Below are 27,138 nucleotides of genomic sequence, written 5' to 3' on the forward strand. Positions count from 1 at the left end.
TCATGGGAGCATAGACAAATTTTCAAGCAACTGGTTTTGAAGAATATGCTACTACTTGCCTTTGAATTCTTAGAAGATTGATAAGTAAATAACCATCTGGAGAAAAGATAACCCTCTGGGCAAGGATTTAATTGCGTTTGGAAATGTGTATTCTTGTGGGCAAACACCCACCTTCAAATGCAAAAATCTCAATCCTAATCTCATAATACAGAGAACAAATTGGTGCTTACCCATATGCCCAGTGAGTATTGTCATTTTTCGAGCTCATTCAGCTGAATCTCTCTGCTTACTTACTTGCTTTTGCTGATTACAGAAAAACTTTGAAATATGTTATCTCACTGGATCTCCATAACAACTTTGTGATATTATCATCTTCATTTTATAAATAAGGACAGAGAGTCACATGAAGCCAAGATTTGACATGAGTACAGAATTTTTTTTTTTTCTCTGCATTATATATTGTGAATAATTCAGGGCATTTTCTGACCCAGGCCATTTTCTGAGCTCCCATAGCACTGGGATTTAAATTCATTACACTAACAAAAAAGAAAATACTCAGATGCTCCTCTCCCGGACAGAGAGTAATGGCTGAGTCTAGGGAAGACCTCTGATTTCACCATGATCTTTTTTGATGTAATGTGTTTTATCTTAAGGACCATTCTCAAAGTGGCAGCGGTATCGAACCCAACCTGAGATTCACCTTCTATTCAATACTTCAAAAAGGCAATTATGATGGAAGACAGTTTGGCAGTTTTTCAAAAATGTTAAACATAGAATTACCGTATGACTCAGCAATTCCCCTCTTAGGTATACACTCCAGAGAAATGAGAACAATCCATACAAAAATCTGTACACATATGTTCACAGTATTATTGATGTGACACAAAAATGGAAACAATCTAAATGTCCATGAATGATGAATGGACAAATAATGGAGTGTTCTTCATCAGTAAAAAGTAATGAAGTGCCAATACGTGCTGCCACATGGATGTATCTTGAAAACTTAAGTGAAAACATTATGCCAAGCCAGTTATAAAAATCCACATATAATTCCATTTCTATGAAATGCCCAGAGTAGGCAAATCTATAGAGACAGGAAGGAGACTAGTGTTTGCCTAAAGCTGAGAGAAATGAGGAGAAGGAATGGGGATTGGCAGCTAGAGCATACAGAGTTTATTTTTTGGGTGATGAATATGTTCTTAACTTAGGCTTAGGATGTCATGATGGCAAGGCTAACATGATTAGTTTCTACTGCTTTCAACATGTGGAGTCTTTAGAAAAAAATATAAAATAAATGATGTCCTTAGTAGTGAAAGGGTTGGGGTCCCCTAGGTCTGCAAGGTAAAATAATAATGGGCTTGGGACTAGAAGACAAGGGCTTGAGTCCTGGTTCTTTTACCTACTATCCGTATGGCTATGGTTAAGTCACCCAACCTCTCCAAGTCTCTGCTTCTTATCTGTGAAGTGAAAATATGATACACTTCTGATGATCAATAATGCAGGCATTTTAAAACTATAAAACACTATATAATTGCATCTACCACTCTAAAAATTAGTTGCTATAATGATAATGTGAACTGTATCTGGCACACATTGTAAGCCTAAAATTACCTATGTTTATTGCATGGAGAAAGGAAGGAATGCTGACAGATGAAGGAAAGCACACTCATTTGTCGAACACATGTATCATCATGCCCACAGATGTTGAAATATTGACAGCTGGCTGAGTACACTCTGTGGTACTGATATCTTAAAAAACAAAAACAGAAAACTGCCTGTAATCAACAGAAATGTTTAAGTGAGCTGATGAATGAAATAAGAATTAGGGTACACAGATATTTGGGGGGCTATTTAGCATAAGCAAACGTTGTGAAGCAGAGAACTGGGAACTCAATTGATTTCAACTTCCAACAATTTGGGTGGCTAAATATTTACTTTCTTGAAATTACACATCTAACACAAATATCAGTCATAGCTAGAATGCAGGAAATTTAACAGTAGTATCTCTTTTGCCTTACCAATCTCCAAACTCGGTAGTGTACCAAGGTCATTTTATGAATACTGAAATCATCCCTGTGCTAGGGAAGTTATTAACAACCCAGTCTACAGATAGAAACAGAGCTCATTAACCAAAGGTACCTTGCAATTGCTCCTTGCTTACCATCCTGAGGACTCCAATGGCTTAGGCCTTCATTCTTTCTTCCAAGAATTAAGATACTTTCTTTCTAATTATTGGGTTGGAATATATTCAGATGATACATAAAATTATTTGAAAAGAGGGTAAATGAATTCAAACATAATTCCACTTTCTAAAGATAATCACTGTTAAGATTTCAGTATGTTCTACCAAGGGTTTTCTATATGTACACACACACATACATACACACACCTGCACACACCAGTGTGTGGCAAACGAGCTGGGGAGTAGGAGGGGCCTGCTCTGTACAGTCTGTTTATCAGTTTCCATGGAGCGAAACTCTAAACCAACAGTTTACCTAAGGGCTCATAAAATTCCTGAAAACTGAACAAGTAGCTCTCATAAGCCAGCTGGTGAGAGCTGGCACCAAAAAACAAATGCCACAGTTTATAAGTTTGCAGACTAGTCCGGCTGTAAGGTACCTGGTTGTTGTTGTTGTTGTTGTTGTTTTTTAAGATGCATTTATTTTTGACAGAGAGAGAGAGAGAGAGAGAGAGAGAGAGAGAGAGAGAGAGAGCAAACGGGGGAGGGGAAGAGAGAGGGAGACACAGAATCCAAAGCAGGTTCCAGGCTCTGAGCTGTCAGCACAGAGGTCGACATGGGGCTCGAACTCACAAACAGTGAGATCATGACCTGAGCCGGAGTCTGTTGCTAAACCGACTGAGCCACCCAGGAGCCCCTGCATGGTATCTGTTTTTAAACAGAAGTATCTATTATTTAAAAAAAAATAATGTTTATTTATTTTTGAGAGAGAGAGAGAGAGAGCGTGCAAGGGAAGGACAGAGAGAGAGGGAGACACAGAATCTGAAACAGGCTCCAGGCTCTGAGCTGTCAGCACAGAGACTGACATAGGGCTCGAACTCAGGAACCACAAGATAATGACCTGAGCCAAAACCAAGAGTCAGATGCTTAACCCAGTGAGCCACCCAGGCACCCCCAGAAATATCTATTATAAACTAAGCTCCGTATCAACAAATGCAAAATTATACTTTTAATGTTTCAATTGTATCCCCATGTTACTGATATAACACATTATTTAAGCATCTTTTACCACTGGATATTTTTGCAAAGTTTCCAATATTACCTATTTTAACAGTTGTATGAAAAACAAAGTTGTGACTACATCTTGATACACTTCTCTGATTATTTCCTTAGGCTATATGCGTAGAGGCTCATTACTAGGTCAAAGGGAGGCACTGTAGTATCTTTGAAACAAATAGCTCCAGTGCCCTCCACAAAGCCTGTTCCAAGAACACTCTGGCCCACAGGGTATATTAACACCACATCTGGCATCTGGTTGTTAGACCACCATATCCTGGCCATTGCTGGGTGGGATTTGTTCTCTTCAATCATTGCCAAAGTAATGGGTCAAGAATGGTTGGTTCAATTTGCATCTATCTTCTTACTTATGAACTTGATCCTTTCAACTATGATCAATTTAGTTTTATCTTTTTTGAACTGCCTGAAATGCAAGTTAAATATTTTTGAGTGTTCATACAAGAGTTTCTTAATGACATCAACCCTTTGCCATATTCTATATTTTCCAGTTTTTCATTCGCCCTTTAACTTATAATGCCAATGTTTATGTAGTCAAATATAGCAAACCTTGAACGGCCCCTACCTTTGATGATATAGCTGGAAAGGTATCCTCTACCACAACATTATGAAAAAGTTTGCATATATTTTCTTCTAGTACTTTTTAGGATTTAATTTATTTGTTACCTTTAAATATTTCATTCAACTGAGATTTTTTTGGCGGGGGCGGGAGGGGGGGAGGCAAAAGGTAAGAATGTAACTTTATATTAAAGAAAGTATCCAAACGTTCTAGCACCTAAATATATCTTTTCTCACTAACTCTGGATGCTACCTTGGGCAGCTGCCAGCTGTAGAGCTGGCTTCGTTTCTTTTCTGGATTCCCGGTTTCACTTCAATCTTGTCCTCTGAGGATTTCTTACCAACTCAGCAATTCATTTTAAAAGACATTTATTTTTAAATGCAGCATTTCTGGTTGCCTCACAGCAGAAGGGTTGTTTAGGAGACCTTGTCCACCATACGGGAGAAGCTGAAATCTTCTCCAATCTATTTCCCGCATAGCAGCTAACATGACCATGTAAAAACTAGATAATGTCAGGAACCAGCTCAAACCCTGTCAATGACTTTCTGTTGCAGTGAAGGGAAATGTGACAACACCCTTAATATGCGCTGGATCCTGCCCACCTCGCTCTCCCCCTAGTTCTTGCAACTAGAGCAACACTGGCAGCATGATCCTCACAGCTGAGGGTCTCCACACAGGCCATCCCGTTGCCTTCCCTTTGCTTTGTATAGGTGGTTCTTTCTTATCCTTCAGTTCTCAAGAGAACATCATCCATTTGAGTAGAAAACCCTGTCAATGACTTTCTGTTGCAGTGAAGGGAAATGTGACAACACCCTTAATATGCGCTGGATCCTGCCCACCTCGCTCTCCCCCTAGTTCTTGCAACTAGAGCAACACTGGCAGCATGATCCTCACAGCTGAGGGTCTCCACACAGGCCATCCCGTTGCCTTCCCTTTGCTTTGTATAGGTGGTTCTTTCTTATCCTTCAGTTCTCAAGAGAACGTCATCCATTTGAGTAGATGCTCCCTAGCCACCTGACAAATGGAGCACCGTCTGATTTCTTTTCATCAATGTAACGACCTGTAGGTAATTTTCACAGAACTGTCTTTTAAAATGTGTTTATTTACTTACTTTCTTCTGTCCCATGCTCTTCCGAAGACTATAAGCTTCATGGGAGCACAGATCATTTCTGTCTTATTTACAAATAAATTACAGGAAAGCCCAGCGTCTAGCATACATCCATACACTATGAATGAATGATTACAAAGTGTCTTACTCATCTTTACATTCCCTGTGGTAACAAAGTTTTGCACATAACAGATGCCCAGGAAACATCAACTGAGCTAGGTTTCACATCTCATCATGGAGAACCAGTTTTCCTAAATGTAGAGGTTATACAGACCTCTGACGTGTTCCTTTTAAATCACAAAGGTACATTCTCAAAATAAAAGGGGAATACTTACCATCCTTCTGTGATTAAAGTATTGCATACTTTAAAACAGATAACTAATCTATGGAAAACACTGATTTCCCTGAGACTGAAGGGGATTTGTGCATTAAACCTGAAAAACTTTTCAGGTGCTCACTTCTGGAGAGTTTGCGGGGAGTGAAATAACATATCTATGTATGGATTGGTGATAATGCTGCCAGCCAATCTTTTGTGCACTTGCTGGACCCAGGTGAGTGTTACTCTGGCTATTTTGTTGCCACATACACCTACATACAAACATATACACATACACAAAGGTGACAGTTTCTGAAAAAGATAAAACATTCCAGCTCCATCAGGAATAAAATGGAACTTGGAGTGAAACCATCATCAAATTTCAAAATTCACACCCAATCACTGCCAAAGTCTAGCAGGGAAAAAAAAAAAAGCTGATATTTTTAGACTGAAAAGAATTTTCTAGAGCTTTACACTGTTGGGTACCAAAAAACTTTCTGAGCCATATGTAAATATCATTTACTAAGTCCCCAAGCACCCTGGAGGAAGGACAGAGCCTGCTGTAGTTGGGTAAGAAGGAAAAGATAGGGAGCTACAGTTACCATCTCTGAGTTTGCCCCATGGGAAGCTAACTGAACAACGGCAAAGCCATCTTGCAGTATACCAAAGTTAATGGTTTCCCACTTCACTCAAACCCATTGCATCGGCACTGAACCACCATACCTTCATCCATCTGTAGCCTTGTTCAGAACTGCTCTTTCCTTTAGAAAACTTCTTATAGCCTTGGAAAAATGTGTCTCATCTGAATATATGAAGTCAAAGTGCACTGTATATGTTTCAGGAATCCTGGAGCAAATCAATTTAAAATAGTATCTGCAATGTGAAAAATCACATCCTGTGTTTTGTTTAATTGGTTGAGTGTTTCTTTTTGCAAATATATGTGCTCCACTATATCAATTACTGAAAGACAGCTTTGGTTGGCATGTTTAGAAGGCAGAGTTTTAACTGTAAAGAATTCCTTGGCAACGTGGTATAGCAAAACTAGCATGCGTGCATTTTAATATCAAACAGGTATACAAGTTGTACCACTCAATAGCTCTAGTAAGTTACTAAGCTAATTTAACTTTTTAATTCACTTTTCTGAATCTAGGGTTCCTCACTGGCAACAAAATAAAAATGCCTATCCCTATCTTATGGGGCTATTCAAAAATTTATGTAATATTATATATAATCATAATCCCTGGTTCAATTGTTCAATTAATGTTAGTTCCCCCACCTCCTTTTTCTTCTATTACACACACACACACACACACACACACACACACACACACATACACACTCCACTACATAGTTATTACCAATTCACAAAAAAATTAGAATAAAATAGATTTAAAGCTATGCTTAGCTTAACATGATCTTCCTTTAGTGATTAAGAAAAATCCAATAGTGTGTAATGTTTCATGGCTATTATTGCCATCATCAATTACCACTGCACTGTAGATGAGAGAATGGACCCTTGTAATAACAGGATATTTAGAGTAATAAAGGTGAGATATCTAAGAGTTGGCTCTAATAAAGCAAACAGGAACAAAGACCCTGCCTTCACTTTCTTCCTGAAGTCTCCCTTGGTATGTCACTAAGAACACTGCATGCAGTGGGAGTGACTCCTCGAACACATTCACTTACTAATTGCTCTATTCACAATTTCCATGATTTCAATTATTCTCCAAAGCTACGCCTTCCTCCTAGACCTGAATACAAGCTGGGTTTCTACTGAGCCTCAAGCAAATACACTGCTAATAGGAAAGACATGTTATAGCTCATGTCAATTGCAAACAACAGCAGATTGTTTCTGCCTTAGACCTTAGGAAGGCAGAGTGTAAAGGGGGATACAGAGTCTGTCACTGTCTCCTCTTCATTATTGTGAAGGCCACGATTAGCTCTTTGCTTCCACCATATCTGCTGTACAGTTTCGTCAGAGTTGCGAACGGCAAAGCAGTATCCCTGGACATGTTGATGGCTCTCATGGTTGGAGGTGACCGTATTTAAGGAAACCTCTACAATATGCATGGCTTTTATTTGCTCTCATCATTTTTTTAAGTTTATTTACTTATTTTGAGAGAGAGGAAGAGAGTGAGCACACGTCAGGGAGGGACAGAGAGAGAGGGAGAAAGAGAATCCCAAGCAGGCTCTACACTGTAAGCACAGAGCCCAACACAGGGCTCAAACTCACCACGAGATCACGTTGTACACTTTATGGACTGAGCCATCCAGGTCCTCCATGCTCTCATCATTTTAATACATTAGGGATGAGAAAAAGAGTCAGAATGTAAAAAAATAATAATAATAAAATAAAAAAGACCTAGATAAAAAAGAAATGTTTAAAAATGTTCGAAAAGAATACCATCCAGGAGCGCCTGGGGGGCTCAGTCAGTTAAGCGTCTGACTTCAGCTCACGTCATGATCTTGCAGTCCGTGAGTTCAGGCCCCACGCCGGGCTCCGTGCTGACAGTTTGGAGCCTCCTGGAGCCTGCTTCAGATTCAGTGTCTCCCTCTCTCTCTGCCCCTCCCCCATTTGTGCTCTGTCTCTCTCTGACTCTGAAAAATGAAAAAACCTTAAAAAAAAAAAAAAAGAATACCATCCAATACCATCTATTTACTTGGGGAGGCGGGGGGGGGGATATATTCTTGGGTTGGTATCAAATCCAGTGAGCTCCTCTGTGGGAAGACTGTCTCTGTGTCTCTATCTCTCTTTGTATCTCTCTCTCCTTTCCTCCTCCTCCTTCCTCTTTCCCTACCTCCCTTCCTCTCCCTCTCTCCTCTTTCTCTCAGTCTTTCTGTCTCTATCTGTATCTCTTATCTCTTCTCTCTCTCCCTGTCTCCCTTTCCCTTCCTTTTCTCTCCACCTCCCTGTTCCTTCTCGTCATAGTTCTGTACCTTGAGTAAAAAGTGCTGAAGAAGCATTTAAAATCAAGCCATGGATGTCAAAAAGTCTTGCATAAGAGAAATTCAATTCTCCCTAGGGGACCAGATAGATCAAAAAGTCCAAGGCAAATTAGAAAATATGAGGATAATATTAATGCTTTCTCTCTGAAAAGCAAAAATTAGTTCATCAGGAAACTTTTGGGGGCAGTCTGAACTCCCAAAGGATCTAGAGAATAACAGAGTTAACCCAGGCTCATCAATTTAAGCTATTAGGTATAATGTGTTTAAACAGCAAACAAGCCCATGGTGAATGATTAAAGGTTTCTCCCCAAAGAAAAAAGGGAAAACAAAGTTATATAGTAAATAATGGTTCACGATGGTAGGGATGCACTTGGGAACAACAATTTGTATATCTGCGTTTGCTTTAACAACAGTACAGTCCTATATTTCAACTATGGTTGTACTTGTAGGTAAGTTTAAGTAATTAGAAATCGAAACCCACCATGTAATATTAACAAAAAATTATATTTACATAGAAAAGCCATTGGTGGCTGATGGATGCACTCTCTTTCTGTTTCTTTCCTTTCAGGAATCTACATTTACAGTGTAAGCCCTACAAGTTCCACTAGGAAGCATAGTTGGCGATACTCTTCACTTGTTCCCTCTTGTTGGTGTGGTCCCTTTAAAGGGACCATAACATCCTATTACAGAAGTTAAGGTGGAATGCAAACATCAGTACCTTCATGCACATATCAAAGTGCACACTCCTGCCTACCTCAGGAAGCACTTCAAAAAATATGAAAGTATTTCGAAAGGGCTGATGAACAAATAGCCTTAAACTGTTAGTTCAGACTCTACAAACACCATGGGAAAGTGATATTCATTTCTCAGTAATGTACAGTTATACCAAAAGTTTGATTCTGACGGCAGAAAGAGAAATAAAATTCATGAAAACAATAGAACTCCGCCAAGTCTAGTTTATTATGGGTGTGACTGTTTTATCTGTTTTCTCTCATTTTCTCTGCCATCTTGTATTATCATTGTGCCTATTGCCTCTAAAACAGAGAAAGACAAAAAGAGGGCATTTTTGTATTTCAGCTTTTATAGGTTTGGATAAAAGGTACTTGAAATTATTTACTGAGGTTCCCAGAGTATTTGTAAAATGGATCCATTTCTCTCTGTGCCTCAAAAATAAATAATGAGAGATACTGGCCCTTAGTGGATTTCAAAATACAAGTATCATTGTGTTTTTATCTTGAGAGTACATATATATATTATTTTATTTTAGTGTATATATGTATATAGTACATATATACATAGTGTATATATATTTTTAATTATTTTTATTATATATATACATATATATGTGTGTGTGTATATATACACATATATATACCTATGTACACACATACATATACATACACACACACACACACACACACACACACACACATATATATATATATATTTAGTGCATAGGATTTAGTCACTGATCATCAAGACAGTGGTCTGGTTTTATAAAGCTCATCATAAGGCAGAAACAAAGGTTTGCAAACACCTTGCAAAAATGAAGGTGTTTAAACCTTGAATTAATTCTCATAAAGCAGACATTGTCACCTATAACCCCATATACAAAATGTATTCCCTGCAAAAATCTGGGCTTCTCTTAACTAATGCAGCCATGTGAAGGAAGAATCAGGTCATTTCTCTAAACATAGAATTACCACTGTGATACAAGAAGCTGTTCAGGAGAGTTTATATTTGCAAAGTTAGCATCAGGCCAATAAATTATGGTACTCAAATCTCTTTTCAATCAAGCTACAGAATACCTACCTTTGGGAAGCATAAGCAACTTAAAAATAAGCATCAGGGTGTTTCAAAATACAACAAAAGAAAAAAAAGAGGGAATATATCTGCTCCCAAGGAGAAGCATTTAAAGGACACCAGGGTGAAATGTTATAATTCCAATGACCTTTAGGTCTAAGAATAAAACGAAACTGTATTCTTCAGACATTCTCAAATTGTTTCGACTAAATTGCATAGAAATGAAGTATGTTCAGGATGACCAGCCATGAGCAACAGACAGGACTGAATGTCACAAGTACATCCAAGTATGGAGTTTTTCAGAAAGCATATTCAGATACTAGGGAGCTACTGGGATTGGCAACAAACTAAAAAAAAAAAAAAAAAAAAAAAAAAAAGCTTACCAAAGCTAAAAGAACCATTACATAGCATCAGAAATATTATAAGCCCTTACAAAAGTAAGATACACACACACAAACACACACACACACACACACACACACACACACACACACACACACACAAGAACCAGCCAACTATATCTAAAATGTATTAAACACAAATAGTCTCTTCACCTGTAAGAATTCCTATCCCCAACCTACCCTTCTAGCTTGGCTTCTAAATACCCTCACATTGTCCAATAGTCCAACTGCACTGTTCTGGTCCCAAATAAGAGATACATTATCTCCAAGAAAAGAGCAATTGTTCTTTGACTGGGATGTGTTCTCTCAGAGCCCCGTACCAGGCTAGTAACTTTCTCTGCTCTCCCATGGCATTCTGTTTGGTTATTTATTTTCTCTTCTCTCTGTCAGACTTGACTCTAAGACACTTACATAAGAGCCTACCCTTATTGTCCCGGATTCTATAATATGAAATTGTCAAACACATGATCTTTAGACTAAAGTAAAATCATGGTAAAAGAAATACTTGCCATTTAGAAATTGCTTGTTTAGGGGCTTCCGATGGCTTAGTCAGTTAAGCATCCAACTTCGGCTCAGGTCATGATCTTGCAGTTCATGGGTTCGAGCCCTGCGTCGGGTCCTGTGCTTACAGCTCAGAGCCTACAGCCTGGAGCCTGCTTTGGATTCTGTCTCCCTCTGTCTCTGCCCCTCCCCCGCTCATTCTCTCGTTTTCATTTTCTCTCTCTGTCTCTCAAAAAATAAACATTGAAAAAATTTAGAAATTGCTTATTTAAATAAAAGGGAGAGTGTATCTGTGTTCGTCCATAATGTGTAAAAATTCTCATAGTGCTCTTTAATATAAAATCAAACAAGAAAGCAGAATTGGCTGAAGCTTTGCTATTTTTGGTTGGTTGGTTGGGTTTATAGGTAAGGTCACAGTGACCACAGACTGATTAAATGACTTCCTTAATGTCATTAAACACTCACAAAGTGACAGTCAGAACTTAAAGCAATGTCTCTCGATTCTTGGTAAGCCAGTGTTTTTACTTATTTAAATAAATAAGTTATTTATTAGTCACTCTCAAAAAGCCAAAAGATTATTTCCACCCTTGGCAAATTTCTCAAAATTAATGGCAATTAAATCACAGGATCTTAACCTCTATTAGCAGAACAAAATCCTAAAATAAGGCAATGTCATTTATTTTTTAAGCATTTATTTTGACAGAGAGACAGAGAACATGAAGAATGGAGGAAGGTCAGAGACAGAGAATCCCAAGCAGCTTCTGAGAGCCCAATGTGGGGCTCAATCTCATGAACTGTGAGATCATGACCTGAGCCGAAATCAAGAGTCAGAGCTTAACCAACTGAGCCACCCAGGTGCCCCAAGAAGACAATGTAGTTTAAAGGAAAGAGGTCTGCTTCGGGAGTAGAGGCAGTCTTCAGAACCTAGGTCTACTGGACATGCCACCAGACCACTGTTAACCTAGGTCACTTCTTTGGTTCTTCTTTTCCTAAACCATAAAATGTGTGTAAGAATCTCCAGGTTCCCAACCCCAGTCTCCATTGTTTTCTGTGACATTAATGACAATGTGTGTGAAATCTAGCCCTGCACCTGGCACATAGTCATCTGTTGACCTTGAAATAAAAAACAATATTCAAAGATCTGTGTGTGTGTGTGTGTGTGTGTGTGTGTGTGTGCATGCACCTGGAGTGACAATGCAGTGCTATCTTTTTCACATGGTCTCTGTAACAAATAATTTTGATATGGCAATATTTTTTAAAGTCACCATATTACATGTGGTGCCATTCTCAACCCTGTCCCCAGCGTGGAATCACAAATTGCAAATATTTCTTTCTACTCTAAAGGCAGTTTTAACAGTTCAACTTCCTAACATGTTGTCAATGGAACACACCAAAGGAGAAATGTGTGACAAGTTGCTTTCAGAATTGTTGCAAAACAAAACTTCTTTGAGTTTAGTATCGGAAATGTTCAATACCATAAGAAGCAAAAATGGGAATATTGAATTTTGAGCTTACAGTGCAGTGATTTTCCTCCTGAAGAAAACAACTAAGGTGGGGGGCGGAGGAGTCATGAGGGAAGATATTTCTTATCTAAAAAGTGCAGAAATCTATTGAGTGGTTCTTTAACAGTTAGCGAAACCTGTGACCCTTTGGATTTTAATCTTTTTTTTTTTTAATTGTGTAAGGATCTAGTTGAAGTCATAGTTATGTTACGTATTAGCTTTGTGACTTTGGGTAATTCACTTAACCTCTTTAATTCTAATTTTCTTTTTCAAAACAGGTGGTTACAACAGCCTGACCACTTTATATTTTGGGAGTGAGAGTCAAATGATATTGGATATGTAAAATGCAAAGTGCTTTTTCAGCAAAGGAAGGTTTATTATTACCACTATAACTACCACATTATAATATCACCATTATAATTATCCAAGCTCTAATTCCTTAAAAGTAAATGCTTTTTTCTTAAGCATTTGCTTTAATGGCCACCTGAGATGAAAATATTGCTTCCACTTCCCTGAATGAATAAGGAAATCCTAGTATTGCTACCAGGAAGATTGTGTTCTGAGGTCAGAATTCTGTGCCTTGAAGTCCAGTTCACTGCACTTAAAACACACTGCATGGAACTAAAGCTCTTATGTCAATATGGCTTCTTTTTTAAATGTGGGGCTTCCCAGGAGTGCCTGGGTGGCTCAGTCAAATAAGTGTCTGACTCTAGATTTTGGCTGAGGTCATGATCTCGGTTCCTGGGATCAAGCCCCAGGTATGGCTCTGAGCTGACAGTGTGGAGCCTGCTTGGGATTCTTTCTCCTTTGCCCCTCCCCTGATCATGCCGGCTCTCTCTCTCTCAAAACAAAGAAAATTATGTTTTTTATTTTTTTTTAATTTTTAATGTTTATTTATTTTTGAGAGAGAGAGAGAGAGGGAGAGAGAGCACAAGCAGGGGAGAAGCATAGAGAGGGAGACACAGAATCTGAAACAGGCTCTAGACTCTGAGCTGTCAGCACAGAGCCCAACGTGGGGCTTGAACTCACAAACAGTAATTTCATGACCTGAGCCGAAGCCAGATGCTCAACCAACTGAGCCACGCAGGCACCTCCAAAATTATGTTTTTTAAATGTGGGGCTCCCCTTAAAAGAAGAGACCACACAGAAAGGCCCAGAACAACCAAACAAGACTCCTACTAATATCATATGCATGTACATTGATTTAGGGTTTTCTGGCTATTACCCCTCTATTCTTCACATCAATCTGTGATTCCATTAAAGCTGGGAACATGAAGCATAGGAAGAAGCTCATGAAAGGCCAACAAGTCTGCCAGCATCTATATGGTTGTACGAAGTGACACCTTGATGTATGAGAAGTTGGTTGATTCCCCCAACACGTGCAATGGTCTCTTTTATCCCCTAGTAGCCCAGAGTTAGTTGCTCCTTTTATTTTTGTCAACAACGCTTCCTTTTTGTTCCTCTTCCTCCAACTAGGAAGTGCATCAGTGACACAGACACAATATACCTTTTCATAAGGAAGGCAAATGAGTATGTGCCAGATGGGCTGAGGGGATTACAACATGTTTCCTGCTCCCATGGTGACTCAATGGGGCTGGTATGAAAACTTATCTTATTCAAGAAGTCAGCTTCCCCAGCAGAGTTATGAGTCACAGTTCCTGGGTAGAAAATTCGCTTTCCAATAGCATTTGGGGTGGGGGGTGGGGGACCTCCTTGGATGGATTACAGTAAAGGTCATTCAGAAAAGCAACACTGCCAGGATGGCTGGGGAGATACCAGTACCCTCAAACTTCTGAGATCTCACTGATCTCTCAACAAGAGTAACATGGTCAACTCTCCCTTTACCTTCAAGGGGAGGCAGGACATAAAACCATATCGATGAATTACTGGTATGAATCCAAACAAGTTCCATTATAAAATTGGCCAATTTGGGCAAAAGGGATGTGAAGGGACTTTTTTCCATCCATTTATGAAATGTATATACAGAGAGAGTGCCTACTATGTGTCTATGTACCAATCATTACTGCAAGTATTTGGGTAACAAACAAAGAGGACAAGTCCTTGTCCTTGCACAGCTTACAAGTAGAGAAATTGGGAAGGAAGGAGAAAGGGAAGGGGGCAGGGGGAAGAGAGAGAGAGAGGAGAAGAAAAGAGAGGAGGGCAGGGAGGAAAAAGAGGAGAAAGGAGGAGAAGGAGATAAGAGAAAATTAGTATAATGTCAGGAAGTGATGAGTGTCATAAAGGAAACTAAAGGTGGGTATAGGAATGTGTGATTGGCAGGGCTATTCTAGTTAAGGTGGTTAAAGAAGGCTTCTGTAAGTAGATAACATTCAAGCATAGAACTAAATCAAATAAGAACTGATTATAATCAGGGATTATGTTCAACATGTTTAAAATTAAGGACATCACAGCACTGACCAGTCACATGAGACACTCAATCGAGCAGGAAAGATGCTGGTCTAAACAGCCAGTAGATCTGTGTACTAGTGGTTCCCAGCTGCATATCAGTCCAGGTTAGCAAATATGCTTTCCTTGTGAAAAGGGCCAATGAGGTTGGAAGTTATCTTTACTTCTCTCAGCTTTGAGTCGTACTCTGTCCTAGTTATACCCTTTCTTTAGTGCTATTTTTGGTTTCCAATAAAATGCTTTAAGTGGTATAGAAAAACTGAAACATACCCAGAAAAGATAATCAGGTTGAAGAGGGCTCAAATCCATGGTATGTGAAGAATATAGGAAAACACTGTCAAGGTTATATGATCACTATTTTAACATTTCTGAAGACCTCTCACACAGGAGAGGAATTAAAATAATGGTATTCAAAGTATTCTCCATGGTCTTCAGGGGAATTATACATGAGAAGCTTCTTCAAATGAAGATATCTAGGTTCCTTGAATTAAAATTAGACTACCACTGGATTGACTTTTTTCTACTTAAATCAAGCCGTTGAACCAGAGAAATGTGGAAATGACAAAAACAAATCTCAATCATGTATACTAAAAAGCTTTGTAAGAACTTGGCCAGTCCAAAGACATATGGGCTGCAATGAGATGATTACTAGGTAGAGTTACCATGGAACCGTTCTGGGGAGTAATTCTGGAGATGAGAGGAGCCCTGAAATGATGAACTTTCGAATCCCTTGTGAATCTGATTTCACATGATCCAGTTCCGTGATGACCGAGTTTGATTATTCAAACTCAAACAAGCTTTGGCTGGCTTCTCTTAAGAAGAAACACCCAGGGGCACCTGGATGGTTCAGTTGGCTGAGTGTCCGACTTCAGCTTAGGCCATGATCTCATGGCTCATGAATTCGAGCCCCAGGTTGGGCTCTGTGCTGACAGCTCGGAGCCTGGAGCCTGCTTTGGATTCTGTGTCTCCCTCTCTCTCTCTCTGGCCCTCCCCTGCTCATTCTCTGTCTCTCAAAAATGAATACACATTAAAAAAAATTTTTAAAAAAGAAGCAACACCCAAAGGAAAAAAAAATGATAGATTCTTTCTTTCCCAGATAGAAGCAGTATGACAGGAACCCATCATTCTTAAAAGGTCTCAATGGACTGTTAGCCCCAAGGCCTCTTCCACTACCTCCTGAAGTTTAAAAAACAGGGTCATGCTACCATCTCTGTCATTTCTTGTCTCAGAAGACCTGAGGTGAAGGGAAAGAAGCCAGATTCTGGTTGGCTTGGATATGATGGAAAATTCCTATATTTAGACATACCAGACCACTGCCCCAAGTACACTCTGCCCCTTAAAGACTAAAGGTGTCAGTGGTCCTCCCATCACCAAAATTCTATTTCTTTCATATCTGTGATTCTATGGTACCACAAAAGACAATGGATTTAAATATTATTTTGTCTTAACTCATTTTTCAGAGAGTTGACACATTATACCCTAGAGATCATCTGTACCTTAATAGATTGCCAAAAACCATTCACTTACCTGAGGCATCACTTTGCAGGATCCCATAGAAGTAGAGACTCATTACACACCACAGAAGTCCCATCCTGTCAACATAAATACAAAGTTAAGGGAGAGTACTTATCACTCTCAAGAGTTTAATAATTACTGCATCCCCATGCTGACTGTGGACGGGGACCTGTTCTAACATGTTTACAATATTAACAAATTTAATTGCAGGAACCAACCAATAAAATAGTTTTTTTTTTCTTTCATCACCCATACTACAGACAAGGAAACTGATACAAGTTTAAATAACATAGCCAACCTCTTTTGCCTAGAAAGTGGTAGAATAATGATCAAGCTCCAGCAGTTTGGCTCTAGAACAATCTCTCAATCATTCAACTATAACTGCCTACTTATGAAAAATATTCTTCTTCAATGTTTTCATCAGGAGTCACATTTCTGGCAGATAAATTTGATCTCTTTAGCATTCTCGTGGTCTGGAAATATTTTATGACCCAGGCACTTCTCCTTCTTAGTGATAAATAGAAAGTCTAGAAATCCTGGGTTCAAACTCGGTTTATAGTCCACTACACTCTGACTTTATAGCAGGGGGAAATATATAAACCTCATGTCCTGCTGTGCCTGCTCTCCTCTTCTCCTTGGAAGAGACAAATGATGAGGGTAAAGTCGGGTTTCTGTGACGGTTAGCCTTTCTATTGATAACCAGCTGAACCAGCAAACTAGCAAGAACTATGCCCTTACATTTGGTTGCATGATCTCTAATACAGAAGGCCTAGAGATTTAACAATCCTGTGAAACTTATTTCCTTACTACCTTAGACATACCTTCCCCCTGATAAATCCTTGGTAGGGATATAACTACTGATACCTGGATATTTCTGAAAAATTCCATATTCAAGGCTGTCGCTGTTTTGAACACAGCAGTCACCTATGGGTGCTTACAGAGGTCTTGATAACTTGTCCAGATCTCATTTTTAGTAAGTGACAGAGATGGGATTTATGCCACATCCAGCCAATAATAGCCCATGACACAAGGTTCACAACCATAGGGACCCAATAATCTAAAAAAAGGTGTAAGAGGTATTTGATAGGGTGGCCACACAACAGCACTTTTAATGAGACACGTGTGGGGGCACCTGGGTGGCTCCGTTAGTTAAGCATCCAACTTCGGCTCAGGTCATGATCTCATGGTTTGTGAGTTGGAGTCCTGCATCAGGCTCTGTGCTGACAGCTCAGAGCTTGGAGCCTGCTTCAGATTCTGTGTCTCCCTCTCTCTCTCTGCCCCTCCCCAGCTCACGCTCTGACTCTGTCTCTCAAAAATGAATAAACATTAAAAAAAGAAAATTTAAATGAGACACCTGTAAGAGTGTGGCACCAAAACAAAGGTATAAACTGGTACTGCCTGAGCAGTCCAGAGTACCTGCTCACTTTAAAGGACAAAGCAAGTTTCCGACACCTGTCACTTCTCTTGATCACCGATCACCACAAATCTCCAGTTCATATTGTACTCTCTCCTTTAGCATGACTGTTCAAAAACCACAAGTGAGTTTATTATATCCTAAACAACCTTTTTATCCCAGAGATTAAATGTTTCTTTCTTACCACCACCATTCCCTTCCAATTCTTATATCGTTAACTTAGGGCACTCTTCTGTCATTAATTTATTCAATAAAACATGTGCTGAGCACTTTCTGTTTACAAGTCTCTGTGATACAAATACAGGGACCTCCTCTAAAGGCATTTCTTCCCAGTAGAGGACATAAATCATTACAACGTCACAGCTATGAACAAGACACATGCAGAGGCACTATAAGGTATACAAAGATTTATCAGACAAGTTCGAGCACTAAGCAGGTCTAGCAAAGACTTAAAATGTGCACAAAAATAATGACAGTACAAAGTAAACACTGATAAGCATAGAGAGGAACAGATAAGTGTTATGGAAGATTAGCCAAAGAAAGAGATTACTTCAGCCAAAGCAATCAAAGAAGACTAAATACAAGAAGTAGCTTTTGAACTGAGCAAGAACTGAATTGAAGCAGAAGGAAAATGGGGAAAAGAAACTCAGTGGAGAATAATGTTCACAGATAGGAAAAGCATGGAACATAAAAAGGAAATAGTCTGTAAATAATTCAGTTTGGCTCAAGCACAGGGTATTAGTAAAAGAACGATAAAGAGTTGTTGGAAGGCGGGGAGTGTTAGTATCAGATTCCAGCAAGGCCTTGAATAGCAAGCAAAGGACTCAGGATTTAATTTAAACAGAAAATAGGGAATCAATGAAGGTTTCTGATTAGAAGACTGACTTGATCATCAAATTGTGCCTTCTGGAGATCATTCTTGCCAGAATGTATGGATGTATTGCCACTAAATTCTGTCTTTTTATTTATTTATTTATTTATTTATTTATTTATTTATTAAATATATGAAATTTATTGTCAAACTGGTTTCCATACAACACCCAGTGCTCATCCCAAAAGATGCCCTCTTCAATATCCATCGCCCACCCTCCCCTCCCTCCCACCCCCCATCAGCCCTCAGTTTGTTCTCATTTTTTAAGAGTCTCTTATGCTTTGGCTCTCTCCCACTCTAACCTCTCTTTTTTTTTTCCTTTAAATTCTGTCTTGAAATCATTTTGTCTCCTGAGCCTGTCATCACAGTAATTGTTTAACTCCTAGCTTTGTGTCATCTATGAACTTGATCAGCATGCCTATGTCCTCATCCAAGTCATTAATAAAAGTATTTAATAATTCTGCATTAATCATTGTCAGTGGAGAACAACCAGATATTTCATTGCAGATTCAGGGCACAGTAACTTCAGCCTCAATACTCCCTGTGCTAAAGCACTCTCCCTCTCAAATTGCTTTTGGCTATATATAAAAAACAAAACAAAACAAAACAAAACAAAAAGCCCACACCTCTGGATTGTCCCAATTCGCCTGTTTATAAGCTGCTGAATTCCTGGGGCAACACTTAGAAGACATTCTAATTAGTGTGACTGAGGGCCTTAATTGATATTCCCTTGAGTAACTGGATTATTTCAGAGGCAGCAAGGAGTCAGGTCATCAAGGTAAAGCCAATCTAAAGATAACCTGTGTGCAAACACAAATCCAGGGTCAGTCCTGTCCTGTGATGAATTAGAATAAAGCAGATTGAAAAGAAAATGTGATTGTGCAGGCTGGTTTGACAGACTAACGGTACCAAGGTTAGCGGGAGGAGGTTGGCTGGTTCATTTAACATCGTCTTCCGTTCTCCCTCAGAATTTTATTATTGTGACTAGTAATACATTTTTGGTTCTTGTGTCTTGGGGAGAGAGGGTGCTGGATATTTTCAGAGATGGAAAAGCTGTCAGAAAGCAAAGGAACCTGCCTAATAACACACAGTTTCTCATGGTCTGAATTACAACCCAGCTTTAGATTACTGCCATGGCATTTAACAGACTCTGCCCTTGCTTCAGATGATTGCAACCAACAAAAATAAATTCCCAGTCAGCCTTTCCTGCACTATCCATTTTACCTACCGTCTAATCATTTTCATACGTCCCCTCTTAGGTATTGGAACTTCGCTCCTATTTAATTCCACTGTTCCCTGGTATATCAACTCAGATGCCAATACCACCTGACAAAAAGTTTCAAAAGTTACTTATTTTTATGTAATCAGCAATAATATTAATGATGATTGTTAACATGTGGTCAGCACTTTAACATCTACCCCTGCATATGAATCATTCCATTGCCTGCATTCTCCAGGCTTACTAAGCTTCAGGATCTCCTTACCTCTGAGTCAGCTCTGACCAATGATTCTCTCACAGGGCCAGCAGGTGACAGGCTGAAACTAGGTCTCCTACCCCAAGGCTGGTATTATCCCTGAATCACTTCGCCTTCTTCCTGCACTGTAACATTTCACCAGGCCACAGGACTGGATTTCTCACTCAGTTTCCTGATTCCGTATTTAGCCCATACCCAGATCCTAGCCACTCTTTGAAGCCCATCTACCTAGTTGGAACATGGACCTTCCACCTGGGGCTTGTCAGCACTCTTTTCCAGAAGCCTGAATTCTGTCCCCCATAAGGTCTTGCTCCAAGCTAGATATGCCTCCCATAACCACAGAGTTGCCATGAGCTGCTTCATTCCTGGTTGACAGATGTCCTTTGCTATGATCTGTGCACTGAAAACTTGGCCATAAACACCAAGCTACAAACCCTAGATGGTCATCTCCATGCCGGGTCAACCCTGCAGCCAAATCACTTCCTTAAGTCCTGATCCCATCCAGATCATAACTTACTGATAAACTCAGTAACTGTACCTAACTTACTTCTCTAACTTACTAATAAAATTTGAGCAGATTTTGCATGTATGCTCACCTAAGATATGACAAACAAGCCTTTAAAGGACATGGGACAAGTTATTAATTATCCCATCTTACAGAAAGGGAGTGATGGCATTTATTAAGAAATGAAAGTTATTTTCACCATCCATCTTTTATCTAGTTCACAGTTTTTGAACCATAAAGGGACCCTTGTGCAGAATACTTCAGAAAAGAATATTTACCAGTAAATAAAATTACCAACAAAGTGACATGGAAAACTCTAATGATGAGTAAAACGAAGTAAGCAAAACCCACTTTGTTTCTCTTAACGAATGCAGCTATAAACCTGGGAAGAATGCATAAAACAATTATATGAAGACTCCAAAAAGTAAATAAAGCACATTCTTTTCAAGTACACATAGGAAATTTACCAAGATCAGCTATATTATGAACTATAAATTAAACCTTAACAAATTTAAAAGAATTGAGCATATATGCTCTAACTATAGAATTAAACTAGAAACCAATAAAAGAAAATGACAGGATAATATTCGAACACTTAGAAATTAAGGTATATACAGCTGAGCCTTGAACAAGAAAGGGTTGGGGTGTTGACCATCCACACAGTCAAAAATCCATGCATAACTTTTGGTTCCTCAAAAATTTAACTACTAACAACCTACTGTTGACAGGAAGACTTACCATTAATACAAAGAGTTGGTTAACACATATTTTGTATGCTATATATGTTATATACAATATTCTTACAATAGAATAAGCTAGAGAAAAGAAAATGTTATTAAGAAAATCATAAGAAACAGAAAATACATTGACAGAAATGTAGTACATTTATTGAAAAAAAATCTGTGTATAAGTGGATCTGCACAATTCAAAACCATGTTATTCAAGGGTCAATCGTGTGTCTAAATAATTCATGGGTCAAAAAGAAGACTATTAGAAAATTCTTAAACTGAACAAAAATGAAAATACAACATATCAAAACGAGTGGGATGCAGCTAATGCAGCATTTAGAAATAATTTATAGTATTAAAAGGTTTATATTAGAAAAGAAGAAAAATTTGAAGTCAATAAGCTAATCATCTACCTTAAGGACCTAGAATAAGAGGAGAAAAATACAACAAGCAAGCAAAATGAAGGAAATGATGAAAAGTAGAGATGAAAAAATTTTAAAGAGAAAAAAAAATGAACCCAAAAGTTGTTTTTTTGAAAAGAACAACAATAATAAAAATGTTGGTAAACCTCTAACCAGGTAAACCAATGGAAAAAAAAAAGACACATATCACTAATGTCAGAAATAAAAGAGGCTACATCACTAATGATCATGGGGCATTAAAATGGTAATAAAGGGAAAACTGGTAATTAAGGGAATACTAAATATTCTAGTCACATATTACACAATTTTGATGAAATGGACCAATATTTCAAAGCCCACAAACTACCAAAGCTCATCCAAAATGAAATGTACAATGTTATTGGTCTTATCATTATTTTTTTAAATTAAATTTGCTATTAGAAACCTTACAAAAAAGAAATTTCCAAGCTCCAGATGATTTCACTGGTGAATCTGACCAAACATTTGAAGAATAAATAGCATCCCTTCTAGATAATCTCTTCCAGAAAATAAAAGACAAAACAATTACCAGTTCATTTTATGACACAACATTACTCTGATTCAAAATTCTGCCACAGATGATATAAGTAAACAAATCTACAGATATCCCACAACCAAGCAGAGTTCAACCCAGGAATGCAACACTGGTTTCAGTATTTTAAAAGTCTAAATAAGTATACCGCATGATTATCTTAATTGACGCAAGAAGAACATTTGACAAAATTCAGTATCCATTCATGATAAAAGTCCTTAGCAAACTAAGAATAGAAGGGAACCTTCTCAAACCAATAAAGAGCATCTATAAAAAACCTACAGCTAACATAACATGTAATGTTGAAAACCAAATACTTTTCCACTCAGATCAGCAGCAGGACAAGGATATTCATTATTAGTACTATTCACCATCATCCTGGAAGTCTTAACTAGTACAGTAAGGCTAGTCACAGATGATGTAATTTTCAACATAGAAAATCCTAAAGAATTTATTACAAAAAAAGAAGTCACAGCATACGTAATTAACATGAAAAAATTATATATACTAGCAATAACAATGGTAAACAAAACTTTTTTAAGTTTATTTATTTAGTTTGAAAGAGAGAGAGCACAAGTGTGTGTGCAGGGATGGGGCAGGAAGAGAGGGAGAGAGACAGAATACCCAGCAGACCCCTACTCACAGTGCGGAGCCCGATGCAGGGCTTGGACTCACAAACCCAAACCGTGAGATCATGACCAAAGCAGAAACCAAGAGTCAGAGGACGCTTAACTGACTGAGCCACCCAGGTGCCTAGAAAACAAAACTTTTTAAAAGACTCCTTATAATAAGGGGCGCCTGGGTGGCTCAGTCAGTTAAGCATCTGACTTTGGCTCAGGTCATGATATCACTGCTCCTGACTTCGAGCCCCACATCAGGCTTTCTCCAGGAGCCTGGAGCCTACTTCAGATTCTGTCTCTGTTTCTCTGCCCCTCCCCTGCTTGTGTTCTCTCTCTCTCTCTCAAATATAAAATTAAAAAAAAAAATTAAAAGAATTTAAAAATAAAAAGACTTGTTATAATAACTAAAAAAAATGCTGAGCAAAAAGTCTAACCAATATGTAAAAAGGTCTGTATGCTGAAATATATAAAATATTGATAAAAGAAATCAAAGATGACCTAAATAAATAGAAATACATGGTTGGCAAAATGGCCTCATGCCCTAAATCCCTGGAATCTGTTTTGTTGCCCTACTTAGCCAAAAGAACTCTGCAAACATAATTAACGTTATGGACTTCAAAATATGGAGATTATACTAGATGATCCACATGGACTCAATCTAATCATTAACATCAGCCCTTAAGCAAAGAACTTTCTCTGGTTAAAGTCAGAGAGATGTAGCAGACAGACAAATCATGGAAATGTGAAGTGAGAAAAGAACTTGAGAGGACTTTGGTGTTAAAGATAAATGTAGTAACCTGTCAAGTACCTTCTGTTTGGTCACGGGTGACCTTCTAGAGCTGTGAGAGCTTTTCAGCTGATAGCCTGACAGCCAGCGAGAGAACAGGTAACTAGGGCCTTCAACATGGGAAATAAAATTCTACCAACAACTTGAAGATGTGGTGAAAGAGGAACTCTCTTACACTCAGTAGGAATGCAAACTGATGCAGCCACTTGGAAAACAGCATAGAGGTTCCTCAAAAAGTTAAAAATAGAACTATCCTACAATCCAGCAATCATACTACTAGGTATTTACCCAAAGAATACAAAATATTAATTCAAAGAGATACATACACCCCGATGTCCACAGCAGCATTATTTACAACAGCCAAATTATGGAAGCAGCCCAAGTGCCTATCAATAGATAAGTGGATAAAAATGATGTGGTATATATATATATATATATATATATATATATATATATATATACAATGGAATATTATTCAGCCATAAAAAAAGAATGAAATCTTGCCATTTGCAGCAACATGGATGGAGCTAGAGAGTATTATGCTAAGTGAAGTAAGTCAGTCAGAGAAAGACAAATACCATATGTTTTCATTCATATGTGGAATTTAGGAGCAAAAAAAAATGAGCAAAGGGGGGGAAGTGAGAGGGAGCGCTGCAAAAAAGTAGACTCTTCACTGTAGAGAACAAAGTGATGGCTACTAGAAGGGAGATGGAGGTATGAGTTATAAAGATAATGGCTATTATGGAGTGCACTGGTTGTGATGAGCACTGGCTAATGTATGGAACTGTTGAATCACTACAGTGCACACCTGAAACTAATATTACATTTTAGGTTATCTCACTGGAATTTAAATAAAAACTTTCAAAAAATCTGCCCAGCTTTGCAACCATACTCTTCCCCAGAGCCTCCAGAAAGGAACATAACCTTGCTGACACTTTAACTTTAGCCACGTAAGACACTAGGCAGAGAATATTGTACCTGAACTGACTCACAGAAACTGTGATGTAATACATGGATGTTGTTTTAAGCCACCACATTTCTGGTAATTTTTTAGTGGCAATAGAAAATAATGCAAGAGACATACCATATTTATGGATTGAAAGCCTCCGCATAGAAAGATGTCAATTCTCCCCCCACATTAATCGACATATTTAATAAAATTCCAATAAAAAATCTTAGCAAGATTTGTTTATAGATATGGACAAGCTGATTTTAAAACGTATATGGAAAGAGAAATGCCTTGAATTTTGACAAACATTTTGAAAACGAAGAATAAAGTTGTAGGAATCACAGTATAAGCATCCCAACTTTTTTAAAAATTGAAGTACAGTTGACAAAATATAATATTAGTTTCAGGGATACAACATGGTGATTTGACAATTACATACATTACAAAATGTTCACCATGGTACAGTTACCATCTGTCACCATACAAAATTATTACAATATTGACTATACATATACTGTACTTTTCATCCCTATGACTTACTAATTTTACAGCTTGAAGTCTGTGCCTCTTAATCACCTTCACCTGTTTTACCCATTGCCCATCACCTATCGTAACCACATGTAATCACATTTGTTCTCTGTATTTATAAGTCTATTTCTGTTCTTTATTTGTCTGTTGTTTTTTTAAGATTCCACATATAAGTGAAGTCATTTGGTATCTGCCTTTTTTTGTCTGACTTAAATGCTTAGCATAATATCCTCTAGGTCCATCCATGTTGTGAACGGTAAAATTTCCTTCTGTGCATGGAGTTGTGTGTATACACAACGTTTTCTTTATACATCTAAACAACCCAGTTTTAAATGTCAAAAGTCTTAAAGAGACATTTACTGAAAAGGATATTCAGGAGGTAAATTAACACAGGAAAGGATGTTCAACATCATCAGCCATAAGGGAAATGAAAATTAAAAGCACAAAATTAGATACCGCTACATACCTTTCAGAATCACTAAAGTAAGAAATACTGGCAATGCTGAGTGCTAAACAGAATACAGAGCAACTGAAACCGTCCTACTGCGGTGACTACACAATGGCACTGCCTCTCTGGAAAATCACATGGCCACTTCTTAGAAAGTCAAGCATACACTTGCCATAGGATGCAGCATCCCCACTCCTGGGTATTTACCCAAGAGAACTGGAAACTTATGTTGACACAAAAACCTGTACATGAGTGTTTACGGCAGCTCTGTTATTAATTGTCAAAAACTGGACACAACTCAAATGCCCTTCAACAGGCAAATGGATAAACAAACTGGTATACTGGAAAAAATAGCCTACTCTACAGCAAGACAAAGCAACGAGCTGTCCATAACAACAACTTGGATGAATGCCAAAGGTATTATGTTAAGAGAAAAAAGGCAGTCTCAATAGGTTACCAACTGTCCAGTTCCATCTAAATGACATACCTGAAAAGACAAAACTAGGGTGACAGAGAACAGATCAGGGGCTAGAAGTAGTGGGCAGGTGTTAACTATAAAGGGATAGCACAGTAGTGTCTTTGGGATGATGGAAGAGTCTGTGTCCTGACTGGGTCAGTGATTAAATGAGTCTATACAATTCATAGAGTTGTACTTTTAAAAAAGTCAATTTTATTGTATGTTAATTAAAAATTTATTGTTTTAAGTAGCATGAGTCTTCCTTTTTAACAGTTCTGCAAATGATTTGTGAACCCTTGTAGACAGGTTAAATAAATGAAAGCTGTTTTAACCTAAATATGGTTTCTATTTTCAACATTTACTTTGAAAATAACACTGTCCTGTTGTTAAGTACTGAATGTTCCAGAAAAGCCCAGCAGTAGAAATACATAGAAAGATCAATGAAACATCCCCACTTTCAGCATAAGCCAGTGTCGCTAACCTTGATATAACAGCAGAGTCAAAGTTCACTCCAGAAAACATTGGCACACTCCTCTTAGATATTACCTTCCCTTTTGTTACTAAAGAGCTTCAGAGTGTTGGGAACTCTGAGAGGACATATATAATATACCACCTGCCATCTTTAGAAGCTTGGAATAGAATGTGAACAGATTGATTTCCTTTTGTTCTTTAATATTTTGAACAGCAACATGCTCTGTGGGGTGAGGGAAGAAATATCATCAAGTCTCATCCTTCATGAGAGAGAACTAGAACTAGGTTTTCAGTGAGATGAAGGTGAAAGAAACCTTAAGAAGCGCACTACACTTGGAGTTCTAAGTTTGATTGTTTGACCTTGAATAGCCTGAGAGAGGAGGAGATAAAGATTCAGAACAACCACTTAAGAGTCATAAGCTGATCACTATCTTGATGACTAAGTTAAGACTGACATGCTAGATGTTCATGGACACTTCTTAATGAGAATGAAAAGAGTGTTCCATTTCCTAGTGGGTGGACAATTTGATGGTTAAGTATTAACCACGTACACAGGGAGACTGAGGCAGGAGTTTTGCATGGCGGGGGTGACAATACGTACCT

At 38.3% G+C, this 27,138-nt stretch overlaps 1 protein-coding gene across 2 annotated transcripts in view; it reads right to left on the minus strand.

The window, feature by feature from the left end:
• The window catches only part of LOC102949407 (interleukin 1 receptor accessory protein), a 125,142-nt gene that overhangs the window by 60,494 nt on the left and 37,510 nt on the right, over positions 1 to 27,138 (minus strand). For both annotated transcript variants that reach the window (XM_007083548.3, XM_042956261.1), the window contains one exon: positions 16,323 to 16,387. In XM_007083548.3, the coding sequence (XP_007083610.1) occupies positions 16,323 to 16,386 (64 nt within the window). In that variant the 5' untranslated portion in view covers position 16,387. The remainder of the gene's footprint in view (positions 1 to 16,322; positions 16,388 to 27,138) is intronic.

The sequence above is a fragment of the Panthera tigris genome, chromosome C2 (genome assembly GCF_018350195.1).
Source record: "Panthera tigris isolate Pti1 chromosome C2, P.tigris_Pti1_mat1.1, whole genome shotgun sequence".
NCBI lineage: Eukaryota > Metazoa > Chordata > Mammalia > Carnivora > Felidae > Panthera > Panthera tigris.